Genomic DNA, 21,589 nt, shown 5'->3' with positions numbered 1-21,589 from the left:
TTAACTTTGCAATTATTGCCAGGGAAATAGTTTCCTTTAAATACGCCCTCAAGAGTGGATTAATGCTAACATAGAATAATCTGACATTGCTACAAGTCCTGTAGGTAATGGCGGTGTAATATAATTCCGAAGCTCTGACACATGTCAGTCGCCTGTCATCGGGGGAAGTCACGCTCCCTTAGCAAGAATCATTTTCTGTATTTTGCAGCCCCACCTCCTTTTCCCACCGAAAGACAGGGAAGCGATGTATTTAATGTAAAGGAAAATGACGGCCCTGTAATCACATCCACACCCTCCCGTCTCAGTCATTTCCTTCAGTACGCTTGTCATCGTGCTAGACCTATTTCTGATTGTGCGGCTCACCGTGCTGGCATGTGTTCCCGTAGTATCCTTTCATACAGTGACAGCTTCCCGTTACTTTATCACACGTGCCATTGTTCAGGCAAGAACAATGCTTCTGGCAGTCAGCTCCGTATGTCCCAGGGAGACATTCTGAAACGAGGAAAGTCATTGAGTTATTGTGCAGGAGAGAGACTTGGCACGGCTTTGGGAATACTATTATCTGGAATGCCAGGGTTACCTGGATAGGAATTGTTTCTGTCATTTGGGGCACTATGCCTAAAAATCTATTACACTACATGTATAATGATCCCATGGCACTCAGCTTATCATTACACTGTTTAGCAGTGTTCCTTAGGGAGTCTGTAAGAGCAGGCACACTGTGATGATGTCACTGCGGTTGACATCATTACATTTTAGCAATAATTTACTTTTACTGTTTGTTGGAAATCTCTGGAAAAAAGTAAAACTTAAGGACCATTAGACGTACATTTTTTTTTTTTTGCTAGCTAACAGGTGTCAAAGTCAAATAATTGGATATGATTGCTTTACAATTATTATCTGACGATATAGTCGTCTATAGTCTGATGACGAGTTACGTGGACGCTACTTTGCGTCGGTGCAATCCAATGCGCACAAATGCAAATTCACAACACACATACACTGACGCACACACACACACACATATATATATATACATACACATAGACGCTCATATGTTTCTTCACATACACATACTCTCATATGTATATTCACATAGCCGCACATTGGCTATTTCAATACACAGACGCACATATGCGAACGCACACATATGAAATGGTTCCCACACATTATACTTAATAATCAGAGTTATTAAAGGTATTTGTTAGCTAATAATTATGATGTGAGATGTACTTAAAAGAGATCTAAGGTTCAGTATACAGTGGACATGTCATGTTTGGTATCATACTAAATCCCTGTTTATTTACAGACACCCGTTTCTATCAGCAAAGAAGTCGCATCATGCGTCCGCTAGTTATGGATTATAGGGAGTTATTGAATAGAATGTCATTACTTGTATGCAGTGTTGTAGCCAATATTAACCAGTTGTTTGGCGGGAAGCTACACAATGTGACCGTTGGAAGACTGAGCCATAGCCCTGATGACACCATATGAACTGACCAATGACCAGATTGGCCAGAAGCAAGAACCAATGAGAACTTGTCAATTTGTCCCTTTGTTAACTCTGAAACCTGTAAGGTATATAAGCTGTGTCCTGGCCTCAGTATACACACATCTTCTTTGTGACCGCAGACTTCAGGACTGATGACTGTATACTGGGACCAGTGCGCATGCGTATATATTGGCTGTACTATTTTCAAACTTACATCGTGTTACCCCTTTTTACATAAATAACTTTTTGTGCTTTGGAACCACACGATTGGACTGGAAAGCAATTCTTTCTTAAGCAACTTGCAGCACAAATTAGCGACTGAACGGCATTAAAACAGGGTACACCTATTGCTGGATGTAACTTTGTTTAAGGTGCACTAGTCACCTACTTACATTACAGGCAGACCTTTTGTGAGATGAACTGATGAGAGTGAAACCTGTATCATCCCCTAGGAATCCATGTTCTTGCTGTGAATCCCTAGACTATAAGGTATAGCAGCCATCCCAGTGGATGGTAGCAGGTATGCCTATTAGTTATTATTATTACTTGGCAAAGCCACAGAAACTTACCATTTCATTATAACTTGGGCACTAGGGAGGGACACTGGTGAGTTGTGGACATGACCTTTTGTCTTGGCCATAAAACTAGTAATGTCCATTGTTTTATCAAGTGCTACTACAAATGAGTTAACTTCACTGGTGCATGTAAACATAGCATATGCCAAAATAACCCCTACCTGTGACTAGGGTCTGTTTTTTGCCCTTTAAATCAGACCCACATTCAATGTACTGTACCTTCCTCGCAGGTGACTCCTGTCCATCCCAAGCCGCAGCTGCACGTCCCAGTGACCGGGTCGCAGAGTCCTCCGTTCTTACAGGAGCAGCCCTGCTGGCAGTTTTCACCAAAATACCCTCTGGTGCAGCCTGCAATGTAGAGATGATCTGTGCATTCATCAGGGTGCCTGTGCCACCAGTCCTGACCTCTCCTTACGTGCGTGAGGCAAATAAGAATATACAAGGTATAGATCGTTCTGCGTACATCTGCTAAAGGTAGAGATTGTTCCATATACAAATGCTAATACGTATATGGAGCCGTCCTTGCAAGTGATTTGTCCATAGCAAGCGCTTGTGTTTCCCAAAAGTCCTATCAAATCAATGGTGTAGCTGCCATAGTGACAGGAAAAAGGTGGCGGACTCTCCCCTTGTTATAGTCTAATTCCTTTGTGCCTTTTGTTTGAGTGGTGATATATGTGGGCTCTTTAAATGTTTGCTATGGGGCCCATAGAGGTCTAGTTACACATCTGTGTAGAACAGGGGTTCCCAACCACGGTCCTCAAGGCACACTAACAGTCCAGGTTTAAGGGATAGCCATACTTGAGCACAAGTGACTTAATTAGTACCTCAGTTATATTGATCTAACCATCTGTGCACAATCCTGGATATCACTAAAACCAGGACTGTTGGTGCGCCTTGAGGACCGAGGTTGGGAATCACTGGTGTAGAGGCTAAGGTCCAGCATGATGGATCAATTCACTTTCTCTTAAGTGTATGTTCCTCAATGGCTATCATTCTACATTGTATTTTTTTTTAATTAATCAATTAAGCAATTCTGTGGAATAGGTGAGTATTATTAGTATAAAGCATCCCCGATAATGTGAGATGATAGGGAGAGCTCTCAATTACTCCCGATGGACAATGTGCAATAAGGGCCTCTTCTATCTAAGAGAGCAGACATAGGACACTAAGCCACGGACCACCTGCCCCACAGGAGTATGTGTATGGTTTGTATGTATACCTTGCTCACAGTTCACTCCCATCCTTCCCGGGGAACAGAGACAGCCGCCAGTCACATGATGGCAGGATCCATTGGGGCCACAGTGACACACATGGGCACACCCGATTCCATAATACCCAGGAGGACATTCTGTAACGGAACAAAACACAGATGATGAAACCACCAATGGTGTGATATGACCGGCCCCATTTTACAACGTACACAGTGATTGGACTATCTTATGTGCAATGTATATTTTGTACCTATTTAACTGAAATAAAATGGTTTTCAGTCAAAAATGTATAGAACCCTGATTTTTTATTTTTTTTTATCCTCTGATGTCTTATAAGTTATTTCCTCACCTTTGATCCAAAACTGTGTGTTTCCCCCTTATAGGAGCCCCTGGCATAGAGTAAAGGGCGTAATAGAAGCAGCCCAACCAGTCAGATAAGAAAGGCGGGAAATTTATTTAAAAATAAACAACCAAAAAATACATGCTCACATACATCAAGGTTTACTGCAATCAGCTTAGCGGTTGTTCCCCGGAGCCTCTGGAGAGCCCCCGGTACCTGATCCTCATGAATATGGATAGCAGTGACCAGATATGGCCGCACGCTCTGTGGACCCACCTAGCGCAGTGAATGCGTCCACCAAACCACACCCAACGCGTTTTGTCACACAGACTGCAACAAAGTCCGTGTGGGGAAACGCGTTGGATGTGGTTTGGTGGATGCTGTGGACGCATTGATGTTGCTAGCTGGGTTCAAAGAGTGGACGGCCGCTCTCTGGACCTGGCATTTTATTTCAGAGAAATAGCCGGGTTCAGAGAGCGGGTGTCCAATCTGGCCATCACTGCTATCCATACTTGGCAGGATCAGGTACCGGAGGCTCCAGGGAATGCCCGCTAAGCTGATTGCAGTAAACCTTGATGTATGGGAGCATGTATTAGAGTAAAATTTGATTTTATACTATAATCACGGAGCGCGCCTTTCCTCTGCTTTATTTTCAGAAGTTATTTAGGTATTTTAAAATGACCGTGTCTACCCTTATTCAGTACAATTTACAGTCCAAATATATGACCATTATTACAGTACATTACCAGTGCCGCAGTCTGCCCCCACGTATCCCTGAGGGCATCGGCATGCTCCGGTTGTGGCCTCGCAGTGACCTCCATTCTTGCATTTACATGGGTGTTCGCAGTTTTGACCGTAAAACAAACCGGAACATTCTTAAAAAAAAAAAAATTACAATTGGTGACAGAATAACAACTGTAATATATTACACCTTTCCCTAAACAGGCTTCAGCTGATGTATCAATTTTATTTTTAAAATATATTATTCTTATAGTTCTGAGGCGCTGGCATGCATCTATCAGTAAGGTAATTATATTACATTGTTGCCGTTGCTAAATTGTAATTCCATGCCAGAGACAATTATACTTATCGGGGCATTTATGCGGGTATTGATAAACATACACCATGGCTCTTCAATTGACTCACATACGGCAGCTGCCATGCTGTTTGCTGGGCCAATGTAAATACTATCGCTACAGCGCCACTAGTGGCCAAACCATGTCAAATCTCCCACTTGTCTTTTTAACAAGCCACGATGGTGGGTGCTACAGCAACCAGATTCTGAGGTGTTAGTAGCCACAAATGAAATCAAAGGGATGTCATGAAGAAAAAAAATCTACAGTGTTAATAGATAAGCACCATAATGAGATCAGCAGGATGCAATGAATATAAATGGTCTATTATTATAATATTATATATTGTGGGTTTTCTTCCACAACTATAATTTGCTTAAATTCCCAGTGACTATTAGCGCAGTGACCTCTCTTTGTTTTATGCAATCCCCTTTTAGACTATATTACATCAGTGTCCTTGCTTAGGAACCTCCCTTTCAGTGGCAAACGCAGGATTTCTAGAGGGGGGTTTCCAAATGCTTGATATTAGAGTGAGTGTGGCCAGTCCATGAAGAGGGAATAATTAGCAATTATGTATTGTGTTGCATAATTCCAGCATATACAGGACCAGAGATCACAATAAGCCATTAAATGCGGCAGTAGGGCCATCCTGCCTGAGCTGAATGGTTTTATTTTAGATGTGGGCACCATTCCAGGGCATGGGAGCAAGTCCAGGAGTCTGGGGGAGCAGCAGAAGAACCTAGCACTGTACTGGACATATATGTACATATAGGGTTCTATAGCAGTGCATCCCTAACAGTGCATGTTTTCCAAATCCGCTAATTGGTGCACAGGTTATTTATTACTGGATGATACATGTTAAAAAATCCACAGGTGGTGCTAATTGCTTCATTTATGATACTGAGAAGAACATGCAGCGCTAGTAAAATTCCATTATATTACTATTTCTATTGTGGTCATGGTGTGGACTGGGGAGGGGGGTTTCCAAGCAGACGGAAACCCCCCCTGCGTTTGCCTATGCTCCCTTTGATACGAGCAATACCTATCTCTGCAAATTCCCATCCACAAATCTAGTAACTTGAAGATAAAAGAATACTTTTGGGAGTAAACAGTATTTGAGAGATCACAATAGTAGCCCTCTACCGTGCCTTGCCGTTTCTCCTTTCCAGAACATTAGACAAATGCGCACTTACTTAGTTGGCACGTGTGCCCGTAATAGCCAGAGGCGCAGATACACTCCCCGGTCACCGGGTGGCAGTCTTGATGTTGGCCAGGACACTGACATATCTTGGCACAGTTCAAACCGTAGGTTCCTGGAACACAAGCTGAGGAGACGTAGGAAATTAGCCAAGAGTAATGTTTCTAGTGGAACTACTGTGCACCTAGGGCTCCCATATGTTCTAGTTTTCCCAGGACGTTTTTCTTTTGGTCTACTGAGAATCTTTAAGTCACAAAGCTGCTTTTCATATAATTCAACTTTCCTGTGGCTTCCAAAATATCAGAATACATTGGGATAGGTTCCTATAACCTTATTTATGAGCTATAAGGAAGTAGGAACATGGGTATAACAACCATAGATGCAAGTGTGTTATATACATTTTTCACCATTGGGTGGTACATGGGGGCCCTTATAAATGTTTCCTATGGGGCCTTCAAATACCTAATTACGTCCCTGGTTAGGGATGTAGGAAGCATCAGATATATCTCGTACTTTTCATGTAAAAATGATGGAAGTCTTGCATCATTTATTAAGGTGCGCAGTAACCCTAGAGCAACTCATCAGCAATGATCATTGATAAATCTAGTTTCATTAAAGCAAAAGTTTCACTACTTAAAGTTAGCAGACATATATAATAGCTTCCAACATGAAATACGTGGATATATCGCAAAGGAAGCTGAATCTGTTACCCTGCATTGCTTGTATGTCAGAACAGCTCTCTTTAATTATGGTTCAGGTTCAGAAGTTGCTCACTGCGCTCTGCCAAATTTCAATAAAAATCCTCCCCACAATCACATACCAGAATTACAGTACTCCTGATATCCATACATTTAATTTGGTTTATATACACAGCAAATGCTTGTCGTCCTTTCAGTGACATTCTCAAAAGTCAGCCCAGGTTACTATTTTAGATCTTGAGGAAGTTATTATACCTATTTATTTTTTGCATGCAGATGGAGTAGAACTTATTGTAGCTCCTGCTCCACCGCAAAAAAAAAAAAAAAAATGGATTAAGTGACAAACCTGTTATACTCTGTGACAGAACTCTAACTTAGCTGGCAGTAGGTTGGGATATTTGAATTGAGAACAGTACACTGTATGCAGATGTGTCCACATACATCTATCCTCCGTACGCTACCAATAATAACACGGGAACTCCGCGTGACCCGGTAGCGCCAAGGGCCTTTTCATGAAACGTTTTACCTTCAAATCCGTCTTTGTCGCACAGTGATGTGAATATTAAGCACAAGCAGCTTCTGCTGAGTAAAATTACATGCAGCGTGTCTATGTTCTCTGAGCGAGTGCGGCTGTATCTGCATACGAAACGCTACGTTACAGTGTTACAGCCGCTGGCATTGTAACGTAGCGTTTTGCATGCAGATACACCTGCAGTCGCTCACAGAATATAGACATGCTACATATTAATCAGCAAACATTCGCTGTGGGAATAACATGCATTTGAAGTTAAAAAGTCACAAGAAAAGATTCTCGGCGCTACCGAGTTTCGGCATGGCGTGACTTGAAGGGCTGTTTAGAGCGCAAGGAGGCTAGATGTATGAGGACACATCCGTGTTGCTCGGTCCCCTAGCCTGGCTTACTTTGGTCACAGCCGTTCCCTGTGAATCCCGCAGGACATCCGCACTCTCCAGAGATGTGATTACATGCGGTTCCGTGAGGGCAGCTGCAGAGGTTTGTGCAGCGGTCACCGAATGACCCCGGAAGACAGGCTTAAAAGGATTAAATAGGATACATCTTACAAGCATGTTGGTCATCACATAAGATTTATAATGTTTATTATTATTTTAGGTCCAATAAATTATGTGCAGATCCTTGACGTATGGTGTCTGCGTACAATTGTAATGTGGCTGACTCTACGTTTATGGCTGCAAAAAAGGTTCGTTTAGTGACAGATGTATTTAGCATTGCAATATGTGGAAACAATATATTACATACTGTATAAGGGCATATATACTTCTGGGGTTAACTATGGACTGTGATAAAGTTATATTTAAATATCATTTTTTTTTATGGATTATGTAGAGTCACCTTATATGACAAACTCACACACAACAAAATAAAATAATAATCAAACATACACAGGACATTATAATACACAACTTCATTTGGAAGCCATGGCCTTTTGTATACAGCTCGTGTGTATGTCTTTATTACGGCTATATGCATTTTTAGCTCGAGCAGATATTTTTTATTATGTAGATACGATTAGTAATGTGAAGAACAACCGCAAACAGTTGCACTAATGTCACCAGCCAAACTACTTACGTTTATCACAGTGATTTCCTCGCCAGCCCCTGGGACAGTCGCAAGCACCAGTAATATGGTGGCAGGAAACGCCATGTCGGCATAAACACTTTTCCAGGCACTGTACTCCGAATTTGCCGGCTGGACAGGCTGGAACATACAAGGGCACTCTCTTAATTATAAGTGGTAATAGAAGAGAGACCTAACTTATAATGACAGCAATGGTATCAGTGCAGAGTGCCTAGTCCCATACAATAGCCCAATGCCAGATAACAGTACCATTTGATTTCTGAAAGATTATCATCAGGATTTTCTGTAAATATGGTCAGAACATCACACAGATCGGCCTGTTTGTCAGATCGCACGGACAGGCCACAGCAGGAGAGAAGAGTTCTGGCTGATCGTCACACGCACCAAATGGTCAGACCTATAGGTGTAACAAAACTGGGCGATCATCCTATTATCGGCACTTGATGGATACATGTGTGGCCCACGGGATGTAGTTCATAATGCCGACGGCGGAATCCCAACACCAGTCAGAATCCTGGCGCTCAGTTCCCAACGGTAAGTATTTGGGGGGGGGGGGGGGGGGTTAGGATACTTACTTGCAGTTGTCGGTATCCTAACCCTTGTCAGGATGCCGATGTCGGGATTCTGACTGCCAGCATCCCATACCCAAACATGTAGCTCAGAATGCAGACTCCAGTCAGAATCCCGGCTCCGGCATCCCCCCTGGCCACCATTCGTTACAGCCTAATTAGACCACAACATCCAACTGGAGGCAAAGGTGCGTGCGTCTCCTGTATACATCTCGTGGCCCCTGTGGGAAAGTATTTGGCTAACTGCATCAATGCATTAGGAAGAAATGGCAGAGGGGGGTGTATTAATGAATAGCACTAACATACATCGGGATGTTAGATTGAATTGTAAAGCTGGCCATCCACTATACAATTATCTGTCAGACATCTGTCCAATCTGGCTGGTAGGAATGAAAATCTGGTAATGTATGGGAGCAAATGACAGTCGTCCATTTGCTCACAAACACTGGAAAACAGGCAAAAAATGGTTGTTCAGACAAATTGGTTAAAACACACAGATCAGTGGCGTATCTATAATGGGTGCAGTGTGTGCGGGGCCCCCGGGTCCATGGGGGTCCCACACCGCACACCCATTTTTTTTTTTTTTTTGAACTTACCTGTCCATGGTCCCGCATCGGGTGTCGGCGCTGCTCAGAACACGGGAAAATGGCCACCGCGGCCATTTTCCGGTGTTCTACGCATGCGCAGTAGACTACGAGCTCACTCTAGTGCCCAGAGTCTACAGAACGCCGGAAAATGGCCACCGCGGCCATGTTTCCTGCGTTCTGCACAGTAGACTCTGGGCACACTCTAGTGCCCGGAGTCTACTAAAGCTCCGGTGGGTGGCCAGCTGCGCCAGTCCTCTGTTAAGACACCCCTGACACAAATGTAACCAATTTGAACAATTTTTTTTTTTCGTCCTTTTCTCAATGTTTAAAACCATATGATCGACTGTCATTTGCTCCCATAAATTACCAGGTTTTCATTCCAACCAGCCAGATTGGACAGATATCTGACAGATAATTGTATAGTGTGTGGCCAGCTTTAGTTTTAGGCCATTACTGACACTTGCAGCCTTGGTTTAGGATGGGGAGTACTGTAGGGGCTGTAATATGTCTGAGATTACAGAAGAGATATGCAGACACTAGAACGGTGGGAATGGCAGGAGAAACAATCACATAATGGATTAGTGTGACCAGCATGTCATAGCCCAGCTGCCTTGTGTCTGACAGTACAGTGCTGCTGTCACCAGGGGGGGTTCAGTAGAACATTCTGAGGAGTTTAGCAAAGTTCTTCTGATGCACAATCATCACATTCCAAACTTCTCGATCTGGCGCAGCCCAATGCAAGTGATCTGTACATACTGTAACTAGACGCCTGCAGACTCCACATGTGTTTCTTACCGAGGAGAATTGTGCAAGGTCAAAATGAGTATTCTGTACCAAGGAGTTTAAAGGGGAAAAGCTGTGTAAATTCAATATCTGCCATAGTAGATGTAGTGTTGTAACATGTACAACCGCAAGGTACCCATGCACTGTACAGTGTGTTTGTGTATTGGAATTTTCACCCACGCTGGTGCCACTGTCAGGGCATTGCATCACAGTAAAGGGAGCATTTAATGGGCTTAATCGGCTGTGACCAATCCGCCAGCCTGTGCCAGTTGTCGTGTTAAAGCCTCAGCAGGAGGATACCCCACACCATAGGGCTAAGGAGCACAGGATGGCTGGATGAGGGGAGGGCTTTGCGGTGCAAATATTACTGTGAGGTGGGATTCCCTTTAAACCCCACAGTTTTTATTTCCTAGGATATATAATACATTAAAGGGACTTTATATAGGAATGCTGTTACATTTGCACTGAAGGGAATATTATACTTTCTAGAAGTAGAGTTTATTTCCACTCTGTAGTCTAATAGTGATAATAATAGTATAATTTGCTAACCTCAATGACCGCCTGCTCCTACTATATAGGGGCAGTGGGTCTCCTCAGTACTTCAGGCGGTCATAGTAACATCATGTGCCGTAAAGAGAATGCCAGCATCGTTCCCATTATTTGTATCATGGAGTAGCTGCATCTAAGCGCGCGGCATGTGATACGGCCTATGTGAGTCTTAAGGGCCCATTTACTGTTTGTTGAGTTTTAGACCCAATAATTGAATTTCTGTACTGCCCGGATGTATTAATAATCACACCCAGAGAGAGGAGCTCCTAGAGCGGCCCGTCGCTGCGACGTGTACAGTAAAGTGATCGTATCAGCGATCACTTTACGTTATGCTGTGGGAGCTACCGCACATGTGTGGTCATCAGACAGGGCATGCGTCAGTGGCTGTTACCGGGGAGGGATCAGGAGGATCCCTCTCCCAGCAAATGATGCAATATGTAGCAGATGGGGCCAAGCTCCTGAATGCACTTGGCAAATCTAACAATATAGCAGCCCCCTTCGAAACAGGGAAATCGCAGCAGATAGCACCAATTATTGGTGGAATACATTTGGGGGATACTTACATTTTGCTGGAACACATAAAAGCCAATAAGGTGATTCCCCCCAAAAAATGTAATAAATGTGCCCCTTAAAGCACTAAAATCAGTTTAATGACATTCATGCTTTGTAAATACACTTTTTCTGCAAATATTGCCTTATAAGGCCCAGGGAACAATACAAAATGGAAAAATATGTGATTTAAATTGTAATATGTATAACTGTATCAATAAAAACCCCGCACCACATATCTCTCTCACCACACGTGCTCACTTACCAGTCTGACAAGAGTCCCCTATCCATCCCGCCCGGCACGTGCATGCGCCAGTTTCCCAATCGCAAATGCCACCATTTTGACAGGTGCAATTTTGCAGGCAGCCGTCTCCGTACGTTCCGGAGCTACACTCTGATAGAGAAGATCAGGGAGGCATGAATCTCGCTGTGCTCATTTTTTTTTCCGGTCATATTTCACATTTGGTTTAGTAAAAATTGAACTGAGTGTCTCAGCGTTTTCCAGAAAACCAAATTATACATCGAAAATATTTTATTTTGTTATGGAGTATTACTAACAACATAAATGTTTCCCAAGTCAGCAAAAGCCAGGAATATAGATCTGGTGGAAGTCATTATAATATACTGATTTATCACTTTCCAAGGTTTGGGTAAGTGCAATCTGGTTCAGGTACCAGTGACATCATGCTTATTCATAAGCCAGTGTGGAACAACAAGTCACAGCATGTCCTGCCCATCAGAAACAGGAAGGGCATTATGGGACTTCTAGTTCATCAGCAGCTTGAGAGCCCTAAGTTGCCTATCTCGGTAAAACTTGAATAATAAATATCTCCCCCCCCCTTTGTGAGGTAAATGACTCACCCATTTCACATGCCAAGCCTGTCCATCCTTTCTGACAAATGCAGCGGCCGGTAATATGGTTGCAAGTTCCTCCGTTTCTACAGATACATTGCTGTAGGCAATTTTCTCCATAGAAACCATCCTGACAAGCTGGAAAAATACAAACATTATACAAAAATCAGTTCTAAGAAGATATATTGGGGGTGCGAAGCTTTAATGACCTCATCCGTATTCCAATATACACTCTGTTTCTTATCAGACTGGTGTCCGATAGGTTGCTGTGGCTCAGTGCATTGTGCATCTATATGCAGGGAAAGTAAATGACGCCCGGTGCATTAGGAAAGTTAGGCCTACACAGCTTTGGTTGTAATGATGCATACATGTAATATCGCATGTGTGTAGGGATAGCTTTGGTTGCAATGGTGCATACAAGTAATATCGCATGTGGGTGTAGGGATAGCTTTGGCTGTAATGATGCATACAAGTAATATCGCATGTGGGTATAGGGAGAGCTTTGGTTGCAATGGTGCATACATGTAATATCGCATGTGGGTGTAGGGATAGCTTTGGTTGCAATGGTGCATACAAGTAATATCGCATGTGGGTGTAGTGAGAGCTTTGACTGTAATGATGCATACATGTAATATCGAATGTGGGTGTAGGGATAGCTTTGGCTGTAATGATGCATACAAGTAATATCGCATGTGGCTGTAGGGATAACTTTGGCTGTAATGATGCATTACATACAAGTAATATCGCATGTGGCTGTAGGAATAGCATTGGCTGTAATGATGCATACAAGTAATATCGCATGTGGGTGTAGGGAGAGCTTTGGTTGCAATGGTGCATACATGTAATATCGCATGTGGGTGTAGGGATAGCTTTGGTTGCAATGGTGCATACAAGTAATATCGCATGTGGGTGTAGTGAGAGCTTTGACTGTAATGATGCATACATGTAATATCGAATGTGGGTGTAGGGATAGCTTTGGCTGTAATGATGCATACAAGTAATATCGCATGTGGCTGTAGGGATAACTTTGGCTGTAATGATGCATTACATACAAGTAATATCGCATGTGGCTGTAGGAATAGCATTGGCTGTAATGATGCATACAAGTAATATCGCATGTGGGTGTAGGGAGAGCTTTGGCTGCAATGGTGCATACAAATAATATTGCATGTGGGTGTAGGGATAGCTTTGGCTGTAATGATGCATACATGTAATATCGCATGTGTGTGTAGGGATAGCTTTGGTTGCAATGGTGCATACAAGTAATATCGCATGTGGGTGTAGTGAGAGCTTTGACTGTAATGATGCATACATGTAATATCGCATGTGGGTGTAGGGATAGCTTTGGCTGCAATGGTGCATACAAGTAATATCGCATGTGGGTGTAGGGATAGCTTTGGCTGTAATGATGCATACAAGTAATATCGCATGTGGGTATAGGGAGAGCTTTGGTTGCAATGGTGCATACAAGTAATATCGCATGTGGGTGTAGGGAGAGCTTTGGCTGTAATGATGCATACAAGTAATATCGCATGTGGGTATAGGGAGAGCTTTGGTTGCAATGGTGCATACAAGTAATATCGCATGTGGGTGTAGGGAGAGCTTTGGCTGTAATGATGCATACAAGTAATATCGCATGTGGGTGTAGGGAGAGCTTTGGTTGCAATGGTGCATACAAGTAATATGGCATGTGGGTGTAGGGAGAGCTTTGGCTGTAATGATGCATACAAGTAATATTGCATGTGGGTGTAGGGATAGCTTTAGCTGGTTCAACCCCTCCAAGTCAGGTCACTGGAAGCAGCACACATGTGACCCATGTAAATATGGACTGACCGATCACAATTCTGGCACTTTTTCACATGTAACTGCGTTAACTCTAAAACATGTTTCAACTTAAGATTTCCCAAACCCTGGAACCTAGGGACTAATCTCCAAAGGATATGAAAGGAAAATGTGGCCCTGAGTTAGCAGTGTATTTTGGCTCATTATTCAGAACATGTTTTTTCATTTTTTTTTAAATATTCTCCACAGAGTAAAAACAAGACACCGTCCAATATCCTGTCATCTGTACGCAGCAGCGTCCATCAAAGTGTCAGCATCTCTGTGGAGGGAACAGTGGGGGGAGGAAGTTCTCCTCCAATCTTACCTAGCTGGCAGCGGTCTCCTGTCCACCCCGGGGCACAGATACACTGCCCGCTGACATGGTCACACCTAGCGCCATGAACACACTGACACGTCTCCTGGCAGCCACGTCCATATCGGTTGTCTGGACATTCTAGGAAAAATTATTTCATTACAAGAATCAGATTATTACAAATAGAGAACTAGCACATAATATTATGTATACATTCAGCAACCTACCATTCAGTCATGGATCACTATAGGGGTATTTGGGGTAGTAAATGGGGGCACAGAGTTGTAAGAGGACCCCAACCATCCTCTTTCGAAGTCATCTTTGCAAGTAATGGTGCAATATGTATGTGTAAATATTAGGGGTGAGCGGGTTCGGATTTCTGAAATCCGAACTCCCCCGATCCGAGGCCGATCCGAGTCAGGCTCGACTTTTCCCGCCTGACTCGGATCTGAAATCGAGGCAAAACGTCATCATTCCGCCTTCCGGGTCTCGCGTGTTTTGGATCCCATATAAGGTACCCGCGTCGGCGCCATTTTCTCACTCGGCAGTGGACAGTGAAGAGGGAGGGTGGGAGTTAGGGCTGGCTGGGCTGTGTAGTGTAGTGCAGAGTAGTGTTGTGCTGTGCTGTGCTGCTGTTGTCCATAGGGGCTGTGTCCACTACTTCAAAGTCCATAGGGGCTGGCTGTGTTGTGCTGTGCTGCTGTTAATAGGGGCTGTGTCCACTACTTCAAAGTCCATAGGGGCTGGCTGGACTGTGTTGTGCAGTCAGTTCTCCATAGGGGCTGTGTCCACTCCAAAGTCCTGTGCAGTGTCCCAGTCCTAAAGGGGTGCTGTAGTGTTGTCCAGGGGGTGCTCTGTCCATCAGGGGTGCTCCCCCCAAGTGCTAAAAAAATAATATTTTTTATGTGTTTGTGAATTGGGTGTGCAGTGCGTGCATCAACAAAGTAGTGCCAAGCGTGCGCCTGTGTCATAAGTAAAGGGCCATCTGGCTTGACCGTTAAAGGGTGCTGTAACCCCCAAAGTACACTACAAACCAAATAACAAAATATTTTTTCTGTGTTTGTGAATTGTGTGCGCAGTAGCCGCACGTACATCAACAAAGGAGCAGCGCCAAGCGTGCGCCTGTGTCCCATAAGTAAAGAGCCGGCTGGCTCATTTCTTAAAGGGTAGTGTAACCCACAAAGTGCACTACTCTCCAGCAAAAATAAAAAAATATTTTCTGTGTTTAGCCGCACGTATATATCAAATCGATATAACATAAATGGAGGACCAAACTTTCTCCGATAAAAATAAAATAGAGAAAGATCAAGAACCACTTCCTCCTAGTGCTGAAGCTGCTGCCACTAGTCATGACATAGACGATAACATGCTATCAACGTCGTCTGCCAAGGCCGATGCCCAATGTCATAATAGAGGGCACATACAATCCCAAATGACAAAGTTCAAGAAAATGACCTTGAAAAAAACATTTAAATCAGCTGAAGAGAAACGTAAACTTGCCAATATGCCATTTACGACACGGAGTGGCAAGGAACGGCTAAGGTCGATCCCTAGTATGTTCATGACTAGTGGTTCAGCTTCACATGATGATGGAAGCCCTCCTCCCACTAAAAAAATCAAAAGAGTTAAGATGGCAAAAGAACTGTGCTTTCTAAGAAGATATAACAAATCCCCAAGGAGAGTCCAAGTGTGGTGGGGGTTGCGATGCCTGACCTTCCCAGCACTGGACGGCAAGAGGTGGCTCTTTCCACCATTTGCAAGCCCCCTGGAAGTGCTGAAAGGAGCACCCACAGTCCACTTGCTGATATGCAAATTGAAGATGTCACTGTTGAAGTACAACAGGATGAGGATACTGGTGTAGCTGGCGCTGAGGAGGAAGTTGGCGAGGAGGATTCTGATGGTGATGTGGTTTGTTTAAATCAGGCTCCGGGGGAGACAGTTGTTGTCCGTGGGATGAAAAAGCCCATCACGGTCATGCCTGGGCAGAAGACCAAACATTCCACCTCTTTGGTCTGGCAATATTTCTATCCAAATCCGTACAACAACTGTCTTGCCATATGTACCATATGTAAAGGTGAAATAAGTAGGGGTAGGGACGTCAACCACCTAGGAACATCCTCCCTTATACGGCACCTGCAGCGCGTTCATAAAAAGTTACTGTCAAGTTCAGAAACTTTGGCTAAGACCGTAAGCAGTCCAGGGACACCTAAATCTCATTGTCCTGTTGTATCCAAGCGCCTGCAAACCACACCGTCAACTCCCTCCTCGTCAATTTCCTCCTTAGTCAGGATCGGAAGTAGTCCTGCAGGCCATGTCACTGGCATGACTGACTCTCCTATCCGGGATTCCTCCGGAGGATCCTGCATTGCTACGCCTACTGCTGCCGCTGCTGCTGCTGGGAGTCGTTCATCATCCAAGAGAGGAAGTAGGAACACCACTACTTTTACTAAACAATTGACCCTCCAACAGTCCTTAGCGAGGAGGATGAAGTACGACAGCAGTCATCCTGAAGCAAAACGTATAACTGAGGCCTTGACTGCTATGTTGGTGTTAGACGTGCGTCCGGTATCCGCCATTAGTGCAGTGGGATTTAGACAATTGATGGAGGTAGTGTGTCCCCGGTTCCAAATCCTGTCTAGATTCCACTTCACTAGGCAGGCGATACCGAGACTGTACAGAAACGTCAGAAAAAGTGTCCTCAGTGTACTGAAAAATGCCGTTGTACACAATGTCCACTTAACCACGGACATGTGGACAAGTGGAACAGGGCAGACTAAGGACTATATGACTGTGACAGCCCACTGGGTAGATGTATCACCTTACGCAGCAACAGCAGCAGCGTCACCAGTAGCAGCATCTCAGAAACGCCAGCTCGTTCCAAGGCAGGCTACGCTGTGTATCACCGGTTTCAGTAAGAGGCACACCGCCGACAACCTCTTAGAGAAACTGAGGGAAATCATCGCCCAGTGGCTTGCCCCACTTAGACTCTCCTGGGGATTTGTGATATCTGACAATGCCACCAATATTGTGCGGGCATTACATCTGGGCAAATTCCAGCACATCCCATGTTTTGCTCACACAATAAACTTGGTGGTGCAGAATTTTCTGAAAAGCGACAGGGGCGTGCAGGAGACGCTTTGGGTGGCCCGAAAAATTTCTGGCCATTCAGCGACTGCGTGCCGAAGACTGGAGCGCCAGCAAACACTCTTGAACCTGCCCCGCCATCACCTGAAGCAAGAGGTTGTGACGCGGTGGAACTCAACCCTCTATATGCTTCAGAGGATGGAGGAGCAGCAAAAGGCCATTCAAGCCTATACATCCACCTATGACATAGGCAAAGGAGGGGGTATGCACCTGACTCAAGCGCAGTGGAGAATGATTTCCGTGTTGTGCAAGGTTCTCCAGCCCTTCGAACTTGCCACACGTGAAGTCAGTTCAGACACTGCCAGCTTGAGTCAGGTCATTCCTCTCATCAGGCTTTTGCAGAAGCAGCTGGAGAAAGTGAAGGAGGAGCTAAGACGGAGCGATTCCGCTCGGCATGTGGGACTTGTGGATGAAGCCCTTCATTCGCTTTGCCAGGATTCCAGGGTGGTCAATCTGTTGAAATCAGACCACTACATTTTGGCCACCGTGCTCGATCCTAGGTTTAAAGCCTATGTGGTGTCTCTCTTTCCGGCCGACACAAGCCTGCAGAGGTGCAAAGACCTGCTGGTGAACACACTGTCAGATGAAGCGGAACATGACACGTCAACAGCTCCTTCTTCATTTTCTCCCGCAACTGGGGCTTCCAGGAAAAAAACGTAGCTATCCTAAGCAACCCGCTGGCGGTGATGCAGGGCAGGCAGGACCAAGTTTGGACATCTGGTCTGGACTGAAGGACCTGGCAACAATTTCTGACATGTCTACTGTCACTACATATGATACTGTCACCATTGACAGAATGGTGGAGGATTACATCGGTGACAGCATCCAAGTAGGCATGTCAGACAGTCCATACCTGTACTGGCAGGAAAAAGAGGCAATTTGGAGGCCCCTGTACAAACTGGCTCTATTTTACCTGAGTTGCCCCCCCTCCAGTGTGTACTCCGAAAGAGTGTTTAGTGCAGCCGGGAACATTGTCAGCGAAAGGCGTAGGAGGTTGCTTCCACAAAATGTGGAGAAGATGATGTTCATAAAAATGAATTATCAACTCTTCCAGGGAGACCAGCCTCCAGAACGTACAGAGGGACCTGTGGTGGTGGATTCCAGTGGGGACAAGTTAATACTCTGTGAGGATGAGGATGTACACAACACTGAAGAGGTTGAGGAATCGGTGGATGAGGACGACATCTTGCCTCCGTAAAGCCAGTTTGTGCAGGGACAGATTAATTGCCAGCTTGTTTTGATGGGGCCCAAACGAACCAATCATTTCAGCCACAGTTGTGTGGCAGACCCTGGCGCTGAAATGATTGCTTTGTTAAAGTGTGCATGTCCTGTTTATACAACATAAGGGTGGGTGGGAGGGCCCAAGGACAATTCCATCTTGCACCTCTTTTTTTTCTTTGCATTATGTACAGTTTGGGGCCTAGTTTTTCTAACTGCCATCCTGTCTGCCAGTGCAGTGTCACTCCTAGATGGGCCACGTGTTTGTGCCGCCCACTCGTGTCGCTTAGCATAGTCATCCAGCTACCTCGGTGCAACCTTTTGGACATTAAAAACACTATTGTGAGGTGTGAGGTGTTCAGAATAGACTGGAAATGGGTGGAAATTAAGGTTATTGAGGTTAATAATAGCATAGGAGCAGAAAAACCAACACATTCTGTGATTTTAGCTGTTTTTATGCTTTTTTAACAAAAAATACAGATCCAAAACACAAAACCCAGAACCCAAAAACACGGAAGGGTGGTTTTGGCAAAACCAATCCAGATCCAAAACACGAAGAAAGATCCAGATCCAAAACCAAAACACGAAAAGTGGCCGGTGCACACCCCTAGTATATACACAGACTCACACACACATATATATGATAACTGTACAATTCACAAGGCACCTTTATTACTTACTGCTTTCAGGCAATGGATGCCTTTACATGGAGTTTTAAATTAAAGGTTTTCTTTTTTAACCCACAAAAAAGACTTTGCGGGTACAATCTCTTACTTTGGCTGCAAGTAGATCCAATCCACCCTTCTAGACATGTGCAGGACCCAGTAATGTGATTGCAGCTGGCGCCGTTGGAACATTGGCAGCTCTTGGCACAATCCGTGCCATAGAATCCTTCTGGACACACTGTAAGGATATTACAACACAGAAATAGCAATTCAGTTCTAGTTTTGGAGAGAAGTGACTACGATGCACAGAGAGTTCCTCTATATATTTCACAGCGCACGTGTTTAGTTAGTGCCATCCCATTTACCAGCCGAGCACGTGTGTTCTCTGACCTGATTTTAGCTAGCGATACAGAGAGTTCAGCGAGACTTCCAAATCTGTTGGACATAATATTTGTCCGGAATATTCCGCACAAAGCCGGGCACTTCCACATTTTCCTACGGGCAATGTGGCTTTAAGTCTGCCTTTGTTGAATTCCAATTATTGAGTTTGTTCTGCCCTAAAATATCACTTTTGCCTACTTGAACTTGTGCCTTGTTATACCCAAACCACACCAGAGAGCGGACTGAAATGACTAAGTTCTGGGGAAGGAGGAAACGTCACATCCAGTGCAGAACAGCATTCTGGGGATTGGCGTAGCATAAGCGGCACTGAAAATCAAATTCACACGACATTTTAGAGCAGGGGCCTAATTATTAAGGGAAAAAATGCAGGTCAATCTCCTGAAAAAAAAAAGTAATGTTGCCACAATTTAGCATACTGGGGTCATTTAACATTATTGGAGATATTTTATGCGGCCCTCCTCTTAACGTTGGCAAAAAACGTTCTTCATAGATTTCAATGGGGATTGTGAATAAGCTCCATTTACCAAGCTCCAGAAAGCTTTGTTTTTTGGAGCTGGGCCCTGTTACCTAAATGCCACTTTTATTGGTCTCTCTCCATTAACGATCGCTTGCACAAGTGCGTCCTGCTGGCAACAACAGGAATTAAAGAAGCTGGGCTGAACTCAGACGTAAGCAGGCGATAACATAAAGCCCCTTAAACACACACTGATCCACTTGGTAAGAGGCATCGTTTAAGCATGTATTTCCACATGAACAGGACGACCAGCAACATGGAACGGAGCCAAGCAACTGTCTGGGCTCTAAATGACCGTTTCCTCAGCGTGACTAATGCTTTCCCTATCTGTTATTCCGCCCCAGGCAGCCACTGGGAGTCAGATAGCTGAAATCAAAGCTGGTTTCTCTCCACCTCATGCGTTTCATAGTCAGCCATAGGTATCTCATGTCCCCATCTAACCAGCGAAAGCAACAGGGCGTCATAATAACCGTAACTACTGTGAGAAACATTTTATCATCACGATTAGTTGTCGCTAAAGACATGAAAGAGATGTGGCCCCTTTAGGAAAGGTGGTACAGTATATGCAGTGTTTGTACATGGCTGCCCACAGATAAGTGTAATGTTTGGGGACCCTCCCATAAGGCCCTCGCCCTTCGCGCTATACAGCAGCTTCCATATTCGCCACCGTGCTGAGGGCAAAGAGAGATAAGCATTTAAGAGTATTTCAAATTCAATGCATTTAGATACTGTACGCAAAAACTATTGCAGGGATACAAACTACTGTAACGGGAGGAGCAAGCGGGCAGGGGCATTTCATGCGCATAAATGCTCCTAGTTATGCACCCGCGTGCAGGAACCTCAACTGTCCCATTCAAGGCGGGGGGGGGGGGGAACATATTTTCGGGGTGTTCCTTGATTAGGAGGGAAATGCAGAGTATTCTGCTCACTGCACAAGGACCAGTTATATCTCATCTCCCTTGGAGACGGTAGAAGATGAGCGTTAGTACGTTCAGCAGACAAGTAAATCGCTTTGGAAAGCTGCTGCTTGTAAAGCCGGAGCCTGGGAGTAACCTGCAGCGATACATTTTTTGCACAATGTAAACATCAGGTTCGTGAGCTCCGTGGCGCGGTGATTGATCACGTTCCTGCAGGGAGCCGGGGTGGTGACAGCTACCCATCGCTAATATGCTGAGACAGCTTATATATACAAAGCAGAAGCATTACAGCCTGCAGGTTTACACACTAAATTGCTGTTTAACTGCTTTATTACATCTTGCTGAATATATAAAGAGAAAGGTTCAATATTGATCTCAGTGGATATTCATATAAGATGCACGATTAATCAATGAACTAACTCAGAGGTTCCCAAACGCGGTCCTCAAGGCTCCCCCACAGTCCAGGTTTTAGAGATATCCATGGTTGAACACCTGGCAAAACTT

The 21,589-nt window shown here is 44.5% G+C and overlaps 1 protein-coding gene across 2 annotated transcripts in view; it reads right to left on the bottom strand.

Annotated features, from left to right (window-relative positions):
* Positions 1–21,589, bottom strand: part of MEGF6 (multiple EGF like domains 6) — a 433,964-nt gene that overhangs the window by 14,127 nt on the left and 398,248 nt on the right. For both annotated transcript variants that reach the window (XM_088452600.1, XM_088452601.1), the window contains exons 24-34: positions 19,362–19,490; positions 14,238–14,366; positions 12,101–12,229; positions 11,505–11,633; positions 8,194–8,322; positions 7,509–7,637; positions 5,885–6,016; positions 4,365–4,493; positions 3,287–3,415; positions 2,287–2,415; positions 364–492 (exon numbers count right to left, since the gene is read on the bottom strand). In XM_088452600.1, the coding sequence (XP_088308726.1) occupies positions 364–492; positions 2,287–2,415; positions 3,287–3,415; positions 4,365–4,493; positions 5,885–6,016; positions 7,509–7,637; positions 8,194–8,322; positions 11,505–11,633; positions 12,101–12,229; positions 14,238–14,366; positions 19,362–19,490 (1,422 nt within the window). The remainder of the gene's footprint in view (positions 1–363; positions 493–2,286; positions 2,416–3,286; positions 3,416–4,364; positions 4,494–5,884; positions 6,017–7,508; positions 7,638–8,193; positions 8,323–11,504; positions 11,634–12,100; positions 12,230–14,237; positions 14,367–19,361; positions 19,491–21,589) is intronic.

The sequence above is a fragment of the Taudactylus pleione genome, unplaced genomic scaffold, assembly GCF_031769625.1.
Source record: "Taudactylus pleione unplaced genomic scaffold, aTauple2 ptg000554l, whole genome shotgun sequence".
Taxonomy (NCBI): Eukaryota; Metazoa; Chordata; class Amphibia; order Anura; family Myobatrachidae; genus Taudactylus; species Taudactylus pleione.
Note: the sequence above shows the minus strand (reverse complement) of the source record. Positions and strands in the feature narration are given on the sequence as shown.